At 42.8% G+C, this 21,929-nt stretch overlaps 1 protein-coding gene across 2 annotated transcripts in view; it reads right to left on the bottom strand.

Annotated features, from left to right (window-relative positions):
* The window catches only part of PLOD2 (procollagen-lysine,2-oxoglutarate 5-dioxygenase 2), a 62,073-nt gene extending 40,472 nt beyond the window's left edge, over positions 1 to 21,601 (bottom strand). For both annotated transcript variants that reach the window (XM_081910958.1, XM_081910959.1), the window contains exons 1-2: positions 21,002 to 21,601; positions 2,076 to 2,167 (exon numbers count right to left, since the gene is read on the bottom strand). In XM_081910958.1, the coding sequence (XP_081767084.1) occupies positions 2,076 to 2,167; positions 21,002 to 21,101 (192 nt within the window). In that variant the 5' untranslated portion in view covers positions 21,102 to 21,601. The remainder of the gene's footprint in view (positions 1 to 2,075; positions 2,168 to 21,001) is intronic.
* Between the last annotated feature and the right edge of the window lie 328 nt (positions 21,602 to 21,929).

Here is a 21,929-nt window from a genome sequence, read left to right as displayed (position 1 = left end):
TCTAAATCAGACTTTTTCTTAAATATGATTACTGTTGTCCTATCTAGTGGATTGGGGGGGGGGGAATCCTCAATCCACTTCCAAAGAAGAAACACTGTTTTCCTATGACATTTTAATTCTCGGTGCATTTTCTGTAAGTCAGTGAGTATCAAAGAAACTTATTTTGAAGTGAGCATGTTTAGGCTGAAAACAAGTTACAACAAAGCTCAACACACACTTCCCATGCCTTCCAACAGTTTAGGCATATTAAAGACAGGATTTCACTGCCCATAAATTTTCCATGTCCCAAGCAGTCCTGAGCACTATGACATCACTCTAGAAATATGAGAGGCGATTCCTAAGCAAACAGTAACCCAGCAATTACTTTCCACCACATAAGTCGCTCAAAGCACCAACTTGCTGAGAAAGGGAGGGGAAAGCTTTTGATTCTTAAACTAGATAAGTAGAGTATTTCCAAGGATAAATCACAACTGGACTAGGACACTGTGGACAATGGAGACAAATACCACTAATCCGCATGTTGGAGGAGTTTCATTGGGCAGTGGTAATTGTAAAGTTTTGCCTCATTTGCAAAAAGGAATCCTGCACTGCTTGTGTTTCATTCCTGGCCATCGCAGTGGGATAAACACTCATGCTATCACAGCTAAAGCACCTTCATAGTGTTGAGGTGCCAGAACAGATGGTGCATTCAGGATGGAATAGTATTTGTTTAGTTGGTTGGCTGGGATTTCTTTTTAATCTATTTTAGCTGAAGAAATCAGATAAAGGCTCTGGGAACTAAATTAAGAGAACTGCATGTTGATATTGCCTACACCAGCCTCTTCCTTCCATGCACAAAATAAATTGTGCATATATAGGCAATGTCCACACAACTGGAAATTACCTTTTTGGGGGTTGCTGAATCCTGATTGTGTGGAGAGACTTTACATATACAAAAGTTCTTAGCCCTGCTCACAAAACAGCATGCGGAGCCTGATTGTGATGGCAGACATGACCCAGCTTCTTTGTCACATATTAAGTATTAAGTAGCAACCAAACACTGATGGTTTTAAAAAGGGCTTTTTACTGATGGTTTTAAAAAGGAGGCAGGGCCATAGCTGAGTGGTACAATAAGTCCCAGGTTCAATCCCTGGTTGGACTGGGATCTAAAATCCTATAGCTGTTGACAGTCAGTGTAGACTGCATTGAATTAGATGGACCATAGGACTGACATGGTGAAATGCAGTTTCCTAAATTTCCTACGTTCACTGGCAGAGTACAGGCATTGCATGCAGAAAGTTCAAAGTTCAGTCACTAATGTCTCCAAGTAGGAGTGAGAAAATCTCCTGTCCAAAACCCCTGAGAACTGCTACTGGTTAGTGTAGCAATACTAAACTTAGATTAGCCAGTAATCTGACTCAGTACATGTCATATCTCTATGCCTTGCAGTCAGGCCTGTGGGAATCTACTAAGCAAAATATTTTTATTTTTTTTACCTCCATTGCTCTGGACCTCTCTGATAGGAAATTCCCTTTAAAGTGGAAGTGCTAAGTCCTTTACAGCCTATTTCAGTTATCAGTGTTTTCCTACAGAACCAAGTGGAGGAGCACACATTCCTTGCAGAAGTAACTTTTTTAAAGCAGCAGTTGGGATAAGGCCAAAAATAAGGAGGAGATATAAATTCCAAGAAATGGATGCATTTTATTCTGAAGATGCAGAATATAAGGGGGATGCTTTCGGATGAAAATAGTTACCAAGCATAAGCATAAGTTAACTGGAAAGGAAAAGAGATAATATTTACACAGACTGTGGATAAAACCTTGCCAGCCCTTAAATCTATAAGCCTGTGGAATAGCCTCCTGAGCTAAGTAGAAAACTCCACCATCTGGAATATTAAGAGCTAGACTAGGTGAAAGATTACTAAGCCTACAGTAGGGAATAATTCTGAATTGGCAAAGGTATGTAGCAAATGACCGAAGTGGTATTTTCCATGACTTCATTCTACAGTGGTTTATTTTATGAGTGTGTGTGTGTGTGTGAATTCACACACAGAAACTATTTTCCATATTCTGAAAGAGCAGGAGGGTTCACAATACCTTTATAGTGTAGTTGAAATGCTTTGCTGATTGCATGAATCGGTGAAAGCCGTCCGTTTCCTTTGTTGCAACAGTTAGAATTAGTAGCTTATCTAGGAAAAAGGGGGAAAGAGAGAGAGAGAGAGAGAGAGAGAGAGAGAGAGAGAGAGAGAGAGAGAGAGAGAGAGGTGTGAGTTCTTCACAGATGAAATAACAACAACAACAATTAATGGATTTCTAGCCTGCCTTATTGGGATATGACATATTGGAAACATTGGACTGCCCAATTCAATATACGGCAGCTTCATACATAGCATGCATATGGCATGCATAAAAAGTAGAGCTAATTTTCTTCTGATTTACAAATAAATATTCTTCCCTTCTCACCTGGAGGCAGTTATTGCCATAGGCAATGAGCAAGGTAGATATTTACAAGTGACTACCATCTTTCCATTTTGTGAGAATGGCCGCAACCCTGTGGTAAAGTATCTGCTTTGCAGGAAGTACCATGTTCAATCCCTGGCATCCGCAGGTGGCGCTGAGAGTTCCCTACCTGAAACTCCGGAAAGCTGCGGCCAGTCAGTGTAGACAGCACTGAGCTACTTGGAGCAATGATCTGATTTGGGATAAGGTGCTGTGGGTTAAACCACAGAGTCTAGGACTTGCCGATCAGAAGGTCAGCAGTTCGAATCCCTGTGACGGGGTGTGCTCCCGTTGATCGGTCCTTGTTCCTGCCAACCTAGCAGTTTGAAAGCAGATCAAAGTGCAAATAGATAAATAGGTACCACTCTGGCAGAAAAGTAAATGGTGTTTTCATGCACTGCTCTGGTTTGCCAGAAGCAGCTTAGTCCTGCTGGCCACATGACCCGGAAGCTGTATGCCGGCTCCCTCGGCCAATAAAGCAAGATGAGCGCCGCAACCCCAGAGTCGGTCACGACTGGACCTAATGGTCAGGGGTCCCTTTACCTTTAACTTTACTAGCTTTCTGTGTTCCAAATTAAACCTATCCAAAGCAGTCGAGAAAGCCAAGCTTGTGTCTTTCTTTTGCCCTGAAAAGTGGCATACAAACATTAGGAATTATGGAGGGAAATTCACTGGGGAGCTCAGAGCTACCCACCCTGTGTGGTAGGTTAGGCTGACAGATAAACCCTTGGCCACTCAGGAAGCTCAGCTGAACAGGAGTTTGAAATTGAATTGCCTACTAACCACTGCACCACATTGGCTCTGTGTTACACCATTTACCATACTTTCTCTTTGATTCAAAATGGATACAATAGAACTAAGCATTTCAACAGCTCACAAGAGAAAGTGCAGCCATTCAAGCTCATGAACAACTTTCCCTTTAAATACTGTACTGAAAAACAAGTTGTCAAAACCACATGGCAAGAAGCGGCCCTGAGGCCCCTGAATGATGGTTTTGGAAATAAAGTTGTCTAAATGAATGTCTGTGTCCTATTATTCAGGATGCAAGGAGTCATAAGCCCAGGCCAAAAATCATAATTTGCTATCCCTAATGTGCCACTTCTGACATAAAGACTTGGAAATGAAGCCATTTGGAAACCCTTCAAACTCATTGAAAATTATACATTTTCAATAAGCTAGATTTTATAGCGCAAAAGAGAAAATCCAGTTTGTGCAATCAAAGTCTGTTGTTTCAAGCTATTATGTCACCAGCTTGAACATTATTGGGGATTAGTTAAAAATGCCTCTCTGTTTTCAAGCAGTATTTTAAAATAGGATTGCTACTAATAGTGGGTATATTTCAGCAGCAGGAACAAATTAGGTGCACAACAGCATCCTATAAACATGATAAGAAAAATCAGTATTCTGTCTAACAGGTATGGTTGGAAGTTACAAAGTAGCTATTGGCAGTTTTCCCATATCTTTCCCTTGACCTCTTATAGGCTCTGAGAAGGCTGAGCAAAAAAAAAGTAGCAACTATGAGAAACAAACTTGCGACCAACCCACCGCCCCCCTTTGATTTATGGAGCTTTTGAAAAGAAAGCACCAGTAATATACTGGAAAATGTGATCATAGAAGACTAAGTAAGCCAAATGAATTCCTTATTACATTTCCCTGTGTGAACTATTTTGATTTGAGAGCAATTTCAGGTTTGGATTTGGGAAGCTATACCGTATTTTACAGCTACACTTGCCAGCAAGTTGGAACAAATGTCAAGACGCTTTATAATCACTCCAAAGGAAATGATCAGAGGCATAGCAGCCAACACATAAACACTCAGTAGGCACCTCTTGTGACAGAGATGGGGAAACTGTGGCCTTCCAGATACAGTGGTACCTTGGGTTAAGTACTTAATTCATTCCGGAGGTTCGTTCTTAACCTGAAACTGTTCTTAACCTGAAGCACCACTTTAGCTAATGGAGCCTCCTGCTGCCCAATTTCTGTTCTTATCCTGAAGCAAAGTTCTTAACCTGTAGCACTATTTCTGGGTTAGCGGAGTGTGTAACCTGAAGCGTATGTAACCTGAAGCATATGTAACCCGAGGTACCACTGTATTGCTAGATGGACAGAATCAGACACACCCTCACATGAGACCTAGTTCATCCCAGAAACCGTGCAGTGAGGGGTTATTTACAAGTTCAAGGGTCACTCCCATGACCTGCTGTATATACAATCTGCATTTTGAAGGCACGTTGTGAAACCAGACAATTTTAAAATATAACATTTTAACAAATCTTCTTTCTGAGAGATCACTGGTGCTTAGTGATAGAATTCATCTCTTCATGGTTAAGGAAAGCTCACAAAACCCAAGGAATCTTGCATCAGAAGGAAGGCATTTTGTACAATTTCATATTTGTGTGAAGGTTATTACCTCTCAGTAGGTTCATTTCAGCTTTACAGCTAATAAAATTTTTATATTACAGTACTTCAGCTGTCATCGATCAGCTCTATTAAGTAGCAGAGAATGTTCATGAATACACAGTTCTAAACTTTGGAAGAAATTATTCTGAGGGTGCTTAAAAACTGAATGAGTTTACAGGAACTCTCTCCTTAGACAGATACAGAGCAGACAGAAAATGTCGTCATCCCGTCTATTATGTGTCTGGAATAACACTGTAATAAAGAATTAAGTTGCAGTTACATTCCCTCCCCCAGAGTGCATTACTAACTCTCTGAAACAGGGAACTGGTTCTCCAAATAAGCTGTAGAAAAAACACTTTGCAAATTTCATGTTCCTCATCCATGGACTTCCTTTACTTTCATACTGATTTTCCAGCACACAATTCTAACTGCAACTAATACCATTAAAGGCAGAACAAAATACAGAGTGTGCTTTTCTTTACAAATATGGAAGCAAGCTGATATTTGCAGTTTTCTCCCAGCTTGGAATTTGATAAATCTCAATGGCATCCCTGTAGATTTTTCCAAACATTTACCATGTGTGTGTAGACAGGAACTATACCAAGCAGAAGAGCCATAATTTAACAAATAATCAACCATTTTGCCTGATTTGGGCACAGCAAAACTCTATACCTTTACTGAAAAAACTCCTGCTTCTGTGGAAATGTCTGTGCATCTTATGGAGTGAATGCAGGCTGCACAGCTATCCCAGAAGCCAGAACAGCAAGAGGGATTGCTGCTTTCACTGCACATCGATCCCTCTTGCTGTTCTGGCTTCTGAGATTCAGATTTTTTTTTTCTTGTTTTCCTCCTCCAAAAACTAGGTGCGTCTTGTGGTCTGGTGCGTCTTATAGAACGAAAAATACGGTACTTAGGCCTTTCACAGGTGCTGTAGACTGGTATCGGTGGGCACCACATTGGTTACTCCTGTAAGGGTTTCCCCCAGACACAGCCAAATTCTAAAGAAAACAGATTCTTCCCTAATAGTCCATTTCTCAAAATGTTTAAAGAAGTTTTATGTGGTTCTGTACATTGGCATCCCAAATCCATTTTTTTAAAAAATGATAATCTAAATGGAAAAAACAATGATAAAATCTGACTGATTTATTCCAATCTAATTTTCATTTTATTTAAGACAGACAGACAACAGGCAACATTTTCCTTAATTATGGCTTGTTCAAAGGAAGACCTTTATCCGTCCCTTTGATGACATTTCCATTGACATGGAAGCTGAAAGCAGAAGCATGCCCCTGAAATAAATACAAGATGTGACTCATTTATTCTGTTTAGAACTGGCAATTTGTGTGCCCACAGAACTTCGAATTACAAAGCTCTCCCTACTGCAGATTTAGGGATGAGAGAAGATTAGCCAGAGGCTTTGCTTTTGCATTCCCTACCCCCCAACATATTCACTTTCTAGAAACAGGAAGACTGATATTGTCATGGAAAAGCATCTCTCCCAGAGAAACACAACCCCAAGGATTCATGTCCATTGTACTATTGATTTAATTTTCCTTTGTACTATGCCTTATTTGCTTGATTTATTTCACTGAGGTGCTGCTTAAATCTGCATATTGTTCTGGTCTGTTGCATTTATTTCTGCCTAAAAGATCCTTTGAGCCTGGTATGCTGTTTGTATTTCAGTCCCACCCACAAAAGGGTGGTCTAAACCAGTGTTTCTCAACCTTGGGTCGTCAGCTGTTTTTGGACTACAATTCCCATCATCCCTAGCTAGCAACACCAGTGGTCAGGAATAATGGGAATTGTAGTCCTCTGGAGACCCAAGGTTGGGAAACACTGGTCTAAACCACCGAGCCTCTTGGGCTTGCTGATCAGGTCAGCAGTTCGAATCCGGGTGAGTTCCCATTGCTCTGTCCCAGCTTCTGCCAACCTAGCAGTTCAAAAGTATACCAGTGCAAGTAAATAAATAGGTACCCTTGCGGCAGGAAGATAAATGGCATTTCTGTGTGCTCTGGCTTCAGTCATGGTGTTCCATGTGCCAGAAGCAGTTTAGTCATGCTGGCCACAAGCCCCGGAAAGCTGTCTGCAGACAAACGCCAGCTCCTTCAGCCTGAAAGTGAGATGAGCGCAACACCCCATAGTTGTCTTTGACTGGACTTAACCATCCAGGGGTCCTTTAGCTTTACCCCATCCACAAAGCAGTATGATCACAAATTACACAACATCTTTCTCAGCTCTGAAGGTTCAATTGTACTTAGCTTGAAACTTGGGTGCACCCTATCATTAAAATTTGGTTCATACAGATTAAGCCTGGTTGACACATCACACTAAATCAAACTATGGCTTAACATGCCCTCACAAGCTCTGGAAGAAGAAATCGTTGCTGCTTTGCCTCGGTCCAGTATATCCGAAGGAGTGTCTCCACCCCCATCATTCTACCCAGACACTGAGGTCCAGCACCGAGGGCCTTCTGGCGGTTCCCTCACTGCGAGAAGCCAAGTTACAGGGAACCAGGCAGAGGGCCTTCTCAGTAGTGGCACCAACCCTGTGGAATGCCCTCCCACCAAACATCAAAGAGAACAACAACAACCAGACTTTTAGAAGGCATCTGAAGGCAGCCCTGTTTAGGGAAGCGTTTAATGATTGATGCATTATGGTATTTTAATATTTTTTTGGAAGCCGCCCAGAGTGGCTGAGGAAGCCCAGCCAGATGGGCAGGGTATAAATAATAATAATAATAATTTAATAATAATAATAATAATAATAATAATAATTTAATAATAATAATAATAATAATAATAATAATAATAATAATAATAATAATATTCTCAGGCCATTCTGCTGCTGTGAGGTGCTAAACCATGGTTTGATTTAGCAAGTCTTCAGAATGCAGCTCTCCCAGACAAATCATGAACTGCAAACCATAGGTTCAGGCAGCGTGCTAAGTCAAGCTATGGTTTAGTGCAGGACAGTGTAACAGCAGAATGAACAGAAGAGGAGGAAAGTTGCCATATTTCAGAAAGTGAAAATCCAGACACAAAAGTTGCTGAGCTATGGGTTGCCATAGGTCTGGATTTTCCTGGACATTTAAGCAATTTCTGCCCAGATGCTGCTCCTAAAGGCTGAACCAGACCTAAAAGATGGCCATAAATTCATCTGTAGCAGGGGAAGGCTAATGGTTTAGCAGCAATGCATACACTGCATGGTCTGGTTTGCATAAAGTCTTTGTTTCATTCCCTGCCATTTCCAGTTAAAAGGCCCTCTGGTAGCAGAGCTGTGAAATATATCTTTCTACATTCCTCTGTGGATGCAAAGAGAGGATTCCGCTTCAAGTCTGGCTCAGGATTTTAATTTTATGTGCCCTTAAATCCAGAGCAATTCTGGCAGGCAACCAAGTACTGATTCTTGAATGGTGCAGTGGCTAAACTGAATTTAAAGTTCATAAGTTAGGATCACACTCCATATCTGCATGCAATGTGAGGTCACTTTTTGGAACAATACCAGGAAAGCCAATATGCCTCATGGTATTTCATATATATCAAGCTAAATAATCAGGATTTTAATAAAGGACAGATTTAATATATCCTGGGTATTGCTTTTCTTACTATTTAAAGGGGGTGGGGAGTGAAGATTTGCTTTTTCTTTAACATGAATCCCATCTAGGTTCACATTTGCCTATGCATTTCATGGAATATCTGTTACATATTTGCACAGTGGAACCTTAGGTTGCGGATATAATCTGTGACGGAAGCACATCCACAACCCACAGCGTTCGTAACCTGCAGCACTGCGTCTGCGTGACACAATTTGGCGCTTCTGCCATGCCACTCTCCAGGCCACAGTCCTCAATGGCCAGCTCTGTGCCCTCCTTGAGTGCCTAAATTGGCTCCCAGTATGTTTCTGAGCACAATTCAAAGTGTTTGTGCTGACCTTTAAAGCCCTAAATGGCCTTGGCCCAGTATACCTGAAGAAGTGTCTCCACCCCCATCGTTCTGCCCAGACACTGAGGTCCAGCACTGAGGGCCTTCTGGTGGTTCCCTCACTGCAAGAAGCAAAGTTACAGGGAACCAGGCAGAGGGCCTTCTAGGTAGTGGCGCCCGCCCTGTGGAACGCCCTCCCATCAGATGTCAAAGAAATAAACAACTATCTGACTTTTAGAAGACATCTGAAGGCAGCCCTGTTTAGGGAAGCTTTTAATGTTTGATGTTTTATTCTGTTTTTAATATTTTGTTGGAAGCCGCTCAGAGTGAGAGTTTTGTGTATGCAGAGGTGTGTGTGTGTGTGTGTGTGTGTGTGTGTGTGTGTGTGAACACCAGGCATTTGTATGGATGCAAAGTAACCCACTATGCACCTCTGGCATGAGGCCACACTGGAAGAGAATGAGGCTCCCGTTGAAAAGGGGTTCCAGCCACCAATGCAATTTGGGTAATTTTTGCAAATCACATACTGAGCAAGGTGCATAAGGATTTGCCCAAAAGTGCACACACCTATTAAGAACCAACAGACATGCCATGTCTTTTACTGGAGAAAATGGGAAGGAATGCAAAACAGACCTTACATGGTCATCCTGCAGTCAGTACTATCATGGGTTTATGTGTTCATAAACATGCAAGTTGTTTACTAAGATCTGTCTACGGGTATATAGCAACACTGACAAATGTGAGCTACTTCTGCACTGACTAACAAATGAAACAGAAAATGTTCAAATCAAATGCAGGGCTCATAAGGCTGAGCATGGAAAAACACTCTACCAGAACATATTCTTTCCCTGGCAGGAATCTGAAGCCAACGGTGTATATATTTATGCTCCTAAGTTATCAACGGCCAAATATAGTGCCTTCTTCCTTCTCTGTCCTGAAACCTGCCTAGAATCCTATAACTCATCCCACATATCTAGTATGGAGTGGTGATAGCTTATTCAGCTCTATACCTTTGGATATGAATGCATTAGCAAAGAGACAAGGCTGTTTATAATGCCTTGGAATCCAACATATAGGTAAAATGGAAAGGGGAAATCAGGTCCATTACCTTGAGCTTCTTTGAGGAAAAGTGGGATATACAGTGGTACCTCGGGTTAAGTACTTAATTCGTTCCGGAGGTCCGTTCTTAACCTGAAACTATTCTTAACCTGAAGCACCACTTTAGCTAATGGGGCCTCCTGCTGCTGCCGTACCACCAGAGCACAATTTCTGTTCTTATCCTGAAGCAAAGTTCTTAACCTGAAGCACTATTTCTGGGTTAGTGGAGTCTGTAACCTGAAGCGTATGTAACCTGAAGTGTATGTAACCCGAGGTACCACTGTATTTTAAAAATGAATGAATATTACATTACAATTCAAATTTGTTATAACATAATATAAAATGTGGCTGTGTTTTATTTTAGGTCAGAATTATAGTGACCACTAGGTCTATCTTACATTTAAAGCACCATTCTACCACTTTAAACAAACAGAGCTTGCCACAAAATAATCCTGGGATGTTCAGAGTGCTGAGAGTTGTTTGGCGACCCCTATCCCACTCACAGAGCTACAATCCCTGGTTTAGCAATCAATTCCTCTTCCCAGAAACCTCTGGAAACAGTAGCTCCATGAGGAAAGTAGGGGTCCTTAACAAACTGCAGTTCCTTTTAATTTTTTTGTGGGGAGCCATGGCTTGTGCCATAGTGCTTCAAACTTATGGTGCACAGATGGCCTCAGTTGTGGGAGACCTCTAAGTTAGTCATTCTTAGATTTACACAAGGAAGGCCACGTCTCTGCAGTACAATGATTTAACTATTTTGTTTCGTGTTAAACATGTGGATCACTGATGTTAGACAAGCTTTAAATCTTTCAGGATTTTAAATCAAGCCAGCTTAACAAGGAGCATATTATCTGAAAAATGTACATTTTAGCAGCTTACTGGGTTGGAAATAAATTGCTGGCACACAGCTGCATTCCAAATATTAAAATATGACCTTCAGTTTCCTACCCACTCCCATGTTTACAGAACTGCCTTGTGAAGGGTGAGTCCAAAAAGGTGGGCAAGAAATTAATTTGGGTTTGTACCCAATGGGTTGTGTGCATGGGATACAGCTCACACAACTGATTTCTCTTTTCCCCATCTCTCCCTATCACCATGGCACTATCCCAAAATCTTCAGAGGGTTGATGAGGGGGTTCCCCCTGAGAATAAGGCGTTGTGTCACAGGGGGCTGCCATGGAAGGGGACAGTTGACTGAAGAGGTTTGCAGCAAAATCCTTTCAACCGTATTCAGGTGATTCCTCTCTCCCACCTCAGACAGGTTTTCTTTTGGGAAGGGGTACAAGAGGAAGAAAAAGATGGATTGAATGAGTTGGCTTCCAATTGTACAACCAATGGATACAACCTTTGATCATTAATAATAAGTAACATACAGAATAAACACACTACAGTTCGTGTATTTTGCTGGGGCCCAGATCTAGGATAAGAATTGAAGGAACAGTTCCTTCGCCCTTTTCAAAGCAAGCAAGATGTGATGCAGGGACCACAATCATAGACACTAAAGCCTATTTTGGGAAAAGCGGGGATTTTATGAATTAGACCTAAGCAAATATAATAGTCAAGGCACATGCACACCCATACCATTTTCATGCAATGCAGATCATCTGCCAGAAATTGTTAATTTATTTATCACATTTATAGATCGCCCTGCATCCAAAGATCACAAACACAAACTACATAACAACAACAAAACAAAAAATACAAGCCAATACACTGCACAGACACATTTAAAAGGCCATAGTATTGTGCATGTGAACTGCCATCCAAAAGAGAAACGTCTGTGGGGCATGTGTTTACATCTGTAAAGCAATACTAAAAACTCATTCCATTTGCATACCTAGAGGACAAATCATGTCCTCATCATGGAGGGCATGCATTGCAGAGAGTTCACCAAGACCGACCTCACCATTTGCATGGGTGGGATCGTTTGGATAGCCACAACCCAATTGGGTCCCTCAGTTGCTGAGGTAATTCTGGCCAATGGGGTTGAGAGAATTTGCAGCCGGGCGACCTACTTATACCGCTGCATGTTGCCTCTTGGCGCCTCGTGCATCGGATCACCTGCCCACCCTCCCTATATTTAGGGTCTTGCTATGCCATAGTGGGTCATCTGCTTTTGGGACAGGGGCCCGGTAGGAATTTTCCCATTTGGTTGATTGGCTGGTGCCACTTGAGTTTCTCCTGCCGTGTAGCAAATCGTCACAACTTTGTAAGGTTTGGTGGTTAGACATTGGTTCAAGGTGTGGTGGAGGGGAGATTGTCACACCTGCCACTCCCAATGTGTGATAGGGTATTCCGTTAAAGGAATCCAGGTGCTCGCCATGCTTTTGTCCGATCCCCTTCCAGGGGTTAGGGCCACGCCAGAGCACCTGGGAGCATTTTGGGGTGAGGTTGTGTCTGTGGTAGGACCAATGTTTCCCCACTATGTTTACCCTTATTGACTTCTGCCGGTGTCCAGTTGTCAGTGCTGCCCTGCTGGAGATGTAGGTGCAGCTAGTCAAACTAATGCCTAAGCAAACCACTCACATTCTGTAATCAATAAAGTTGTGGCCAAAATTATGCCAATAATCTTAAACTAATACAGTGGTACCTCAGGTTAAGTACTTAATTCGTTCCGGAGGTCTGTTCTTAACCTGAAGCACCACTTTAGCTAATGGGGCCTCCCGCTGCCGCTGCGCCGCAGCTGCACGATTTCTGTTCTTATCCTGAAGCAAAGTTCTTAACCTGGAGCATAATTTCTGGGTTAGCGGAGTCTGTAACCTGAAGCGTATGTAACCTGAGGCGTATGTAACCTGAGTTACCACTGTATTGGTGACAACTGTGTCTTTCTTTGGGAGGTCTTCACATGCAATGAATGTTTTAAGTAACGGACAAAACAGCTTCTGCTCTACTAAGAGCCAATGCAGCGCCAGTATTGCAAGCTATCAGTTACACGTATGCTCAAGCACTAATCTTAATTCTTCTGGGGTGCAACATCTGAGGCAATAGATAATTTTAGGTAAGCACGTCATTTGCTACTACTGCTTATTGCAGTTGCAGGTCCACATTGTATCAATGAAACATCTACTGTACGGCTGAGAAAGTTCAATCCCGGGTGCTGAAAGTGGCCCTCCAAAAATCATTATTTGGCCCTTGGGATTCTCCCCATGTCACATCCTTTTCCAGCCTTGCTCTGCGCTCTTTTTGAATGCTTTTCCCTAGCTGGAATAAGTCTTTGAACTGAGATCATGCCTCTTATTTTCCTGGATGCCTGAAAATTCAGTTTGACTTTTGTGTGGCTGTAATGTAGCCCACTAGAAAAAGAAAAGAGGTAATGAGGCACATCTGTTGTGCCACCCACTTCTGCCTCTGGGTTTGCTGACCACTGTCATGCTACCACTGCCACGACCACAAAGTTTGCCACGAGGAAATGGAGACCTCCGGCTGAAAAAGGTTTCCCACCTTTTAGTTACAGTGTAAGTGGTGAACATCCTTGAAATGTGGGTTGATATGATTAATGGTTATCCCTGATATAGCTTCCAAGGCTAGCTCAAATACCATGCACATGCCAGCATTGGCAAAACAGTTCTTTGTATTGGCTCTGCATTGATCAGAAGCATGACCGGAAACACCCAAAATTATCGGTGTCAGGCACTTAGCATCAATTATATTCTGCAGCCAACATTGGAGACAAATAGCTCCAAAAGGAGCAAGAGGCCTTGCCAAACCACGTCTTGCCTTCCCTTTCCCCGCTTAGGTATGCTGAAGTCATGGTGCTGAGTTAAAGTAAATAAGCTACAGTTCTCTGGTGAACACTGCAATTACACACTGGCAATTTAGAGCCCACATATATTGCATCATAAGCCCAGTACATACTACCCCAACAGGAAATTGAATAAATCCATGTATGCAATAGCCAAATGCGTGTTTTCATAACCTTTGGTGCTTTCGAAAGCTACATCCGTAAAGTCGCAAAAATACCATACGAATGTAAGGCTATTATATGGAGTCAGACTACTGACCCATCTAGCCAGTGTTGTGTGCTCTGATTGGCAGAAGCTTTCCAAGCTTTGTGAAATAAGTGCTCCTTTTAACTGAAGATGCCAGGACTGGCCCTGTGACCTTCTACATACAAGCCTTACATTCTTACCTTGTGAGCTCCTGTAACTAAATCTGAAGCCAGATATTTCAGTCACATTTCCAAGCACAGAAAAATGAACCACCAGGAAATTACTAGTTTGGCCCAAGTGTCTGTTCGGGTCTGGAGGGGGTGGATAAGACTGGAACGGTCAGACAACCGGTTCCAGTACCAACACATGGTTTGTTTGGCCTAGTGAGGTACAAAGACCTTGACTTCAACTTTGCCGCCTCTGCTCAGAAGCCAGCAGAGCAAGACTAACATCGCTGCTGCATTCTTAGTTTAACATACTGTTCTGTGTTTGTTTTTTAAACAATCAATATGACTACAGTTTCAGCAACTGGCATCACTTTTACAAAGTGAGAAGAGTTTACTGGCACAGAAAGCTTTGTGCCCTCAAGGTATTTTCTTCTCCTTTTTTACAAGGCCAGCTGTTTAAACAGCAGCTGTGAAGCAAGATCCCCAGAACACTTCAAATTACTCTTTTAGCACCCAGTTTATTGACTTTTGACCGGGAGTATTTTTGTCTGCTTTCACATTGATACTTGTCACTCACCCAGCCAGACTTTTTCCTTTTCACTCTCTTCCTTGTCTCTCTCACTTCACTCTAATGTCGCACATATTGGCTAAATCATAGTTAAGATGTGAATGGAGCACTCACAGAATCATGCAGCAACCAGATGCATAAGAAGCGACCTCAGACCTTAGTCAGAACATTGATCCATTGAGCCCAGTATTGTCTACACAGACTGGCAGCACCCCTTCACAGTTTCAGGAGTCTTTCCCCTGGAGAACCTGGAACCTGCCACTGAGTTATTATAGATGCAGATCTATGGAAGCAGTAACTTTTGAAGAATACAAAAGCACTACAGTTCTCCTGTATATCAGTGTGTTGGTGGTGTATTAGAAGTGCAAAGGTTTTTTCTTCCTATAGTAGATGACATAAAAGGGGGTCTCTTCTCACATGCTCCCTGCAGCTTGGAAACCACTTCTGAGCTCCAGGAGTGTTATATATTAATTCAATCTCAATCTCAAACCTTTATTGGCATATAGACAAAATTCCAAAAGGTTCAGTACGATAAAGTCACTCCACAAAATCTGCATCTAACAATTAAAATACTGTGGTATAACATTCACAAATGTGCATTAATAAAACACCTACATAAGTGGGATTGGCAATGTGTTATGGCCCAATCCATGCCATCCATGCTCTTTGTACATGCTTTTGGACCAGAGTTCAAAACCCCACTCATCTATGAAGCTTGGAGCAATCACTGTCTATCAGCCAAACCAAGCTCACAGAGTTGTTGTAAATATAAAAGGGAGAGAGACAGCTACTTGGAGGAAAGTTAAGATATAGATGTAAAATAATAAAATCACACTAACCAATCTGTCTGCCAACTACTGCCATCTGTAGGGCAATAGGCCCTTCCTATGACTTATTCATGCCACTCATATTGTCGAAGTTCTGGTGAATCTATTTGGTTTAATTGTACACTGTGCTCTTTGCTTATATTTTGGTAAAGTGTCTCACTGTTGTTGTTAGCCACCTTGAGTACAGGAAAAGTAAGCTACAAAATACTTTAATCAATAGTTATCTAAATGAAAATGGGCTGTTTTCAGTTACAAATTGCCACATTACCCACAGTTGCTCACAAAATAAGACATTCTTAGTCATATTAAATTGGCTCATGTTCTGCTGACTTTTAAAGTGTCTAGTATTAAACATTTACCTAACAAATTCTACTTTTTTTTAAAAAAAGAGAGCTGCACACATATTCTATACTTGTTCCAACTTTATTATGAATATTCAAAGCCATTTAAAATGCAATGAACACAAAAAAACCAATGTAGGTATTTTATAGAAGTGGCAATTATAGTTTTCTGGAAGAAGAAGGAAAACTAAGAGCCTGGTGTGCATCCAGTCAAGAATCTAAGTCTCTGGAATATAATAGGACTGTTAGTTTAGGTTCACATGCTTCAGCAAAACTTTTTGTGGGTCAGATTGGCACTTGTGCAAGCAACTAGAATAGATGACTGAATTTTGCCATTTCAAAGAGGCAGAATGCAAATCACACCAGCTTTCAAGTTCCACTCAATTTTGATCATGTCGAGAGACAGGTATAAGAGACAGCAAGAGAGAAGGAGGTGTAGCTATGCATATAAGTGCGGTTTTATCAATAACCACAAATTATTCCATGTCAGAAATAGATGTGAAGTTTACAAAGGAGACTTTGTAACTCAGTTTTTGCTCTGTTTCTGAGTAGCTTTTCAGGACCAATAAGGTCTCTTCTAACAAACTCTAGCTTTCATAGACTCAATAGAACTGTTGTCACATAAATCAAAAGTTACACAGTAATCCCTGAATGTTACGTATCTCTTTTTAATGAATAACACACTTCCTGTAGGTTTTCACATCAATCAAACATGCTCATTTGTTTTAATTGCTATAAGATGGCTTGGACAGAAACCTTTCTTATTATGGTTACATCAACAACGAAGGACCTTGTGAATTTGGGATTCACCTCACAATGCATTTCTCCTCAACCATACAATTAGGGGGGTTGTATAAGGAATGTTCTTTGTAGCTTAAACGCTGCTCAAATCAGACTTAGAGGCATTTTATTAAGTATGAATAGGATATAAATTATGCAGAATAAAACAGAACCTACATCAATGCCAGTCTCATTAGATTTTGAAACGTCTGATCAATGGCAAAGAAGTGCATGTAAAACAACTCAGAAAATTAAACAAGGATTAAAACTGGAGTCTGTTGTTAACAATCCCTGCAATGTCTGGGGTCCTGGCAGAAGTGGAGTTTGCACATCAGGAGAGTCTGCTATACATCAGTGAAGATTTTCTTACTGTTTATGTTAACCAGAATCCACTATTATTATTTTTACTCTGTAACATGCATTTTATTAGCACTGCTTCAGCATTTTAGACCATTGCCTCTTCATTAAGATGGCTTGAACAGTGCTATTCCATAATAATTTACAAATAATAAACTTATTTGGGATTAAGTTTTTTACTCCTGTTCTGTTTATTAGCCTGGGATGGACTCCAGGGAGTTACAAAACAACGTCCTGTTCACACAACAGTTCCTTCTGCCATGGGGGGGGGGCATGTGTTTGGGGGGGGGTTATTAACAAATCTCATGCACAACTCCCCCCACATACAGAATCTGCCTGTATATGTGTGCAGCCCTAAAATCTGTAAACTTCAGTAAAGGGAATGGGCAAATGATGCATCCATGAGACATTTGGATATCTGCACATAGAAGGCAGATTGCAAGCCATGTTGTACATCTGTGCCTGCAGAGATAAGGAGATAGAAGCTGTGCACAAGAGTCACTGTTCTATATTGTCTTCCACAAAGGGGACTGTGTGAACCAATAAGTTTTCACTAAGGGTCACATTTCAAGTTGAGGAAGTGATGTGATGTGGCTTTTATGATATGTGGGTACCTTGGTTCTCAAATTTAATGTGTTCCAGAAGTCCGTTCCAAAACCAAAGCATTCCAAAACCAAGGTGCGCTTTCCCATAGAAAGTAATGCAAAATGGATTAATCCATTCCAGACTTTTAAAAACAACCCCTAAAACAGCAATTTAACATGAATTTTACTATCTAACAAGACTATTGATCCATAAAATGAAAGCAATAATGTACTGCAGTCACACAATCAATCAATCAGTAGTTGAACTGGGTTCCACACAGTCTCACACAAAAAAGCCGCAAAAACAAAAACACTAAATAAATAGCAAAAACAGACAGACCTAAGTGTAGCACTCAAAACGGAAGTGTGGCACTCAAATCGGAAGCATAAAAAACAAAACAGAGCACGTTCAGCTTCCAAAAAAAGTTCACAAACCAGAACATTTACCTCCGGGTATGCAGTGTTTGGGTTCCAAGTTATTCGAGTACCAAGGCGTTTGAGAACCAAGGTACCACTGTACTTATATAAGCCCTTATACAAGTTATGTAGTTGAGCAGAGAAGTGATTGCCCTAAAAGTATTTTAAAGAAGAATAAATAAAGCTTACAAGTGCTATTATTCCTTATAAGACACTAACCAATAAGTGAGGAATCAGACAAACTACATTACATGCAATCAGGCACACCAATTCTGTGGTGGTGGGGCCTCTACAGCCCCCACTCCCCAATTCCACAGGGATGGGGCTCAGTCCCAATCTTGAGGGCGCAGAGGAGACCTGGTGGGAAGTCGTCCCATGCCGTATATCATCAGGAGGTGCAGCACAGCCTGGTCAGAATCACCCCAGGCAGCACAGTATTGGGAGGCGCCATGCAGAGCAGCACGGCCTTGAGCGCAAATGTTGCATTGGGTCGGAAGAGCTTCTTCAACCAAGCAATGGGTACAAAAAATGCATATGCTAAAGTAAAGTGTGCCAAAAATAGTCATATACTGGTGAAAATAAAATTTTGAAAATGCATCATATTAGGAGAAATTGTTTTGCAAAAAATGGGTATATTAGGCAAAACTGCATATCAACATGAGTAGATTAGGAGATAACGTGCACAAAAATGCTGATGAATTTTCATGAAGACTTTAAAAAAACAACAACCCACAAACTGATGTGGAAATGTAAAGTTAAGATTGGGGGGAAATGAAAAACTGAAAGAAGCAACTATGTTCCTTCTGTGTGGCAAAACAATCACGGCAGAGTTTTGAAGCGAGCCATTTACTACCTCAAAGGTGTGAATCAAAACTCTGAGCTCTTTTTATTACCATGTGAAAATTATAAATCACAGATTATGGTTGATTTCCCTGATGCAAGCGAGAGCTGGGAACACAATCAAAGGCCTGCTCAGGATCCAAGCAAGAAGTAGTGTATGGCAAGCAACATGATGTGTATTTAAAACCAATTGTCTCTTTTGACTGGAAGCACTAGAACACATTACGGGCCCTTTCCTTTAAACAGATTTTATGCATGTCTTTCCTCTTCTGTTTTGCGCATTGAGGATTGAATTTCTTTCTGCCTTCCAGCTCCCTGGAACAAGCACTTTACATGACCCAAGGAGCAGAATGTGAACAAGGCTGGGAAGGAAACTGGTTGAAAATCTGGCCAGAAAAAAAGGGGGGGCAGGGACACAAAGTAACACCTTTCATGTTTGAGAGACTATCAAATGGAATAATCATGTCTTCCAGGTGCCAGGTCTATTCCGCCAAGCATCATGACTAACAGTGCAGCTGTATATTGTCTACTCAGGAGTAAGCCTTGCTATGTTCGATGGGGCAAATAGGCAATGGTGTCCCTATGGCGTAAACTCCATTACACACAGTGGGATTTACTTTGGGCAAACATGCACAAGATTGCACAGTAAAATACAGTGGTACCTCGGGTTAAGTACTTTAATTTGTTCCGGAGGTCCGTTTTTAACCTGAAACTGTTCTTAACCTGAAGCACCACTTTAGCTAATGGGGCCTCCCACTGCCACCGTGATATCGCCGCACAATTTCTGTTCTCTTCCTGAAGCAAAGTTCTTAACCCGAGGTAATATTTCTGGGTAAGCGGAATATGTAACCTGAAGCGTATGTAACCTGAGGTACCACTGTACTGGAAATGAGAGAAGTTTCTTGTAGGGCAAACAATCACGATTGTATTTAAGGCTTAGTGGGGAAATAGACGTTTCCCCACGATGCCCAGCTCAGAATTTGCATTTCTATATTGCTTGCGTTCTCAAATGCATCCTAAATATTGATCATCACCAGTATAAAAGTCATGATTCAAGTCTTCACCACAGACAGGAAAAGACAGCTCATAAGGTTACAAGGTGCTTAGAAGTAAGGACTCTTTTAAAGGATTGTTCAGATATCACAAGGATCATTGGGAACAGGTTTTTCAAGCTTATCACCCACCCACCCCCAGTAAATTCAGGTTAAATTAAGGGGGTACAAGCTGGAATTCTGATGGCAACAGCACTGTGTGTGAATGCTGCAGGGAAAGAAATGAGGAGCGCAAACCTCACCCATCTGGAAGCAGCCCCCAGTCTCCCTAGGTTAACTCTCTGTGCATTTTCCCATGTTAAGGAAATTGTCAACCTACACGAGAATGCACACCTAGTGAAAATGGACCTAAGCATCTCAGAGAAACTGTTTTCCTCTTGAAACTTGGAAACTTTGTTTTTGACGTTACTGTATCTCAAACTGACTCCTTTTAAAAGACTCAGCTTCCCAACGTGGGAACGCTGCTTGCTGCCTGTAACTTGTGTCTGGGTGGGCGGCCAAGAAAACCTTCGCCAGACGTTTATGTTCCACATGAATGTTACAAGGAAAGTGACAGGGAGAAGGGAAAGAAAGAAACACACACACAAAGCATGTGCAACAAATTCAGCACTCAAGAGGCAAGCCAGACCCGCCTGAGAGCTGGGGAAATCAGCTGCAGTTTGAACAACGGGGCTTTTGTCTGAAGATCCCGAAGCGGGGTCTGAATGAGAAGGTATTTTTTTTTTTTCGGGGTGGGGACAGGGTCTCACTCCCCGTCTCTCCGAAAGTAACGGACTGGCAAAACCCGCCTTGCAGCAAAAAAACCTCATTTCCCCTAGGGATATTTCCTCTCTCTTCACGAACCCAAGCTAAAGAGAATCCACTTTCACATTAAAGGGGTGGGGGTAGCGTCACCTTTTAATTTTAATGTAAGAAAATCAGGATTTTTCACCAGCAATCCATTCATTTACTCGGTCATAACGTGGACCTAATCAAATGTTAAAGTGTGGGGGGGAAGGGTGGATTTCATATAAAAGTACCAGGGCGCAAATCCACACCCCAGCCCCTCTCTTCTAGAAGTGAACCCGTCTCAGAAATCAGCTTGGTCTATGCAACAACTCTGCACATGGCAAGGAACCCTCTCGCCTTCTGCCCTGCTCGCCGCGCGCGCGCGCTAAGGTTAAGCTTCGCAAAGAAATGGAGGAGACCCGGCTCAAATGAAAACGTGGGGGCGGCGGGGAAGCAGGAGCGGGTGCGTCAAGTTACCGGTGGGAATGGGCGATCTCTCGGGCTCGGCGGGGTAGGTCGGCTGCAGGAGATGGATAGCGAAAGCCAAGAGAAGGGCGAGGGGTCCAGCGCTGGCCATCTTCGGCGCTCCAGTCAAGCCGGGAAACGAAGCAGAGCCAAGCAGAAGACCCGGAGTGGCTCTTTCCCTTCTTCCCTCCCTCGCCTGCTCTCCCACTCGCGACAAGAGTCCTGCGAGGCGCTCGGCCGGCCGGCTTCCGCGTTCCCTTGTTCCAAGCGCGTGGGGCCGCCCTGAACTCCAGAAGGGAATTGCTTCGCGGGGGTGGAGATCCTCCAGAAGAAGGGTCGTGATGAAAAAGTGCCGGGAGGAGAAAGAAAGAAAAAGATCCGCTCGATCCACTCGCCGAAGGAGCAGCGGGGAAGCGTTCCGGAAGATGCGATCAGGTGGAGGCAGCGCCGCGGATCCCGCCGCCGTCTGGCCCTCGCTTAAGGGCACCAGGCAAAGGGAGCCGTCGGTGCGCACTGGAGCCTTTATAAGGCGGGCGGGAGGGGTGGCCGTCGGGGAGCCCCGGGCGCGGCCAGAGGAGAGCTTCTACCCAAAGTGCTGCCGGGTCCTCCCAGCTATTGGCCGGGGGGCTGGCAGGGGAGGGGGAGCAAGCCCGAGGGGTGGGTGGGGTGGGGAAAGGGGTGTCTCCCGCCTTGCGCGTCCCCCAGGCGCGCCTGGACCCTGCCGGTGCGAGGACATCCTCTGGCGCCCTCGCAGGAGCAAATGGGAAGCCTCCGCACATGCTCGGTAGAGACGTGAAGCCCTTGCCCAGACCCGGACTTGGACTTTTGGCAAGCGCCGTCGGTCCTCTGGCGCCGGGCTGCTTTCCGCATCCTAAGAGGTGCTCTTCTCGGGCTCTGCAGCTTTAAGGGGACACGAATGGCGGCGAGCTAACAAGTGACA

This window comes from Podarcis melisellensis, assembly GCF_964234715.1.
Source record: "Podarcis melisellensis genome assembly, chromosome: 5".
NCBI classification, from domain to species: domain Eukaryota; kingdom Metazoa; phylum Chordata; class Lepidosauria; order Squamata; family Lacertidae; genus Podarcis; species Podarcis melisellensis.
This window is presented reverse-complemented; position numbering and strand designations above follow the sequence as displayed.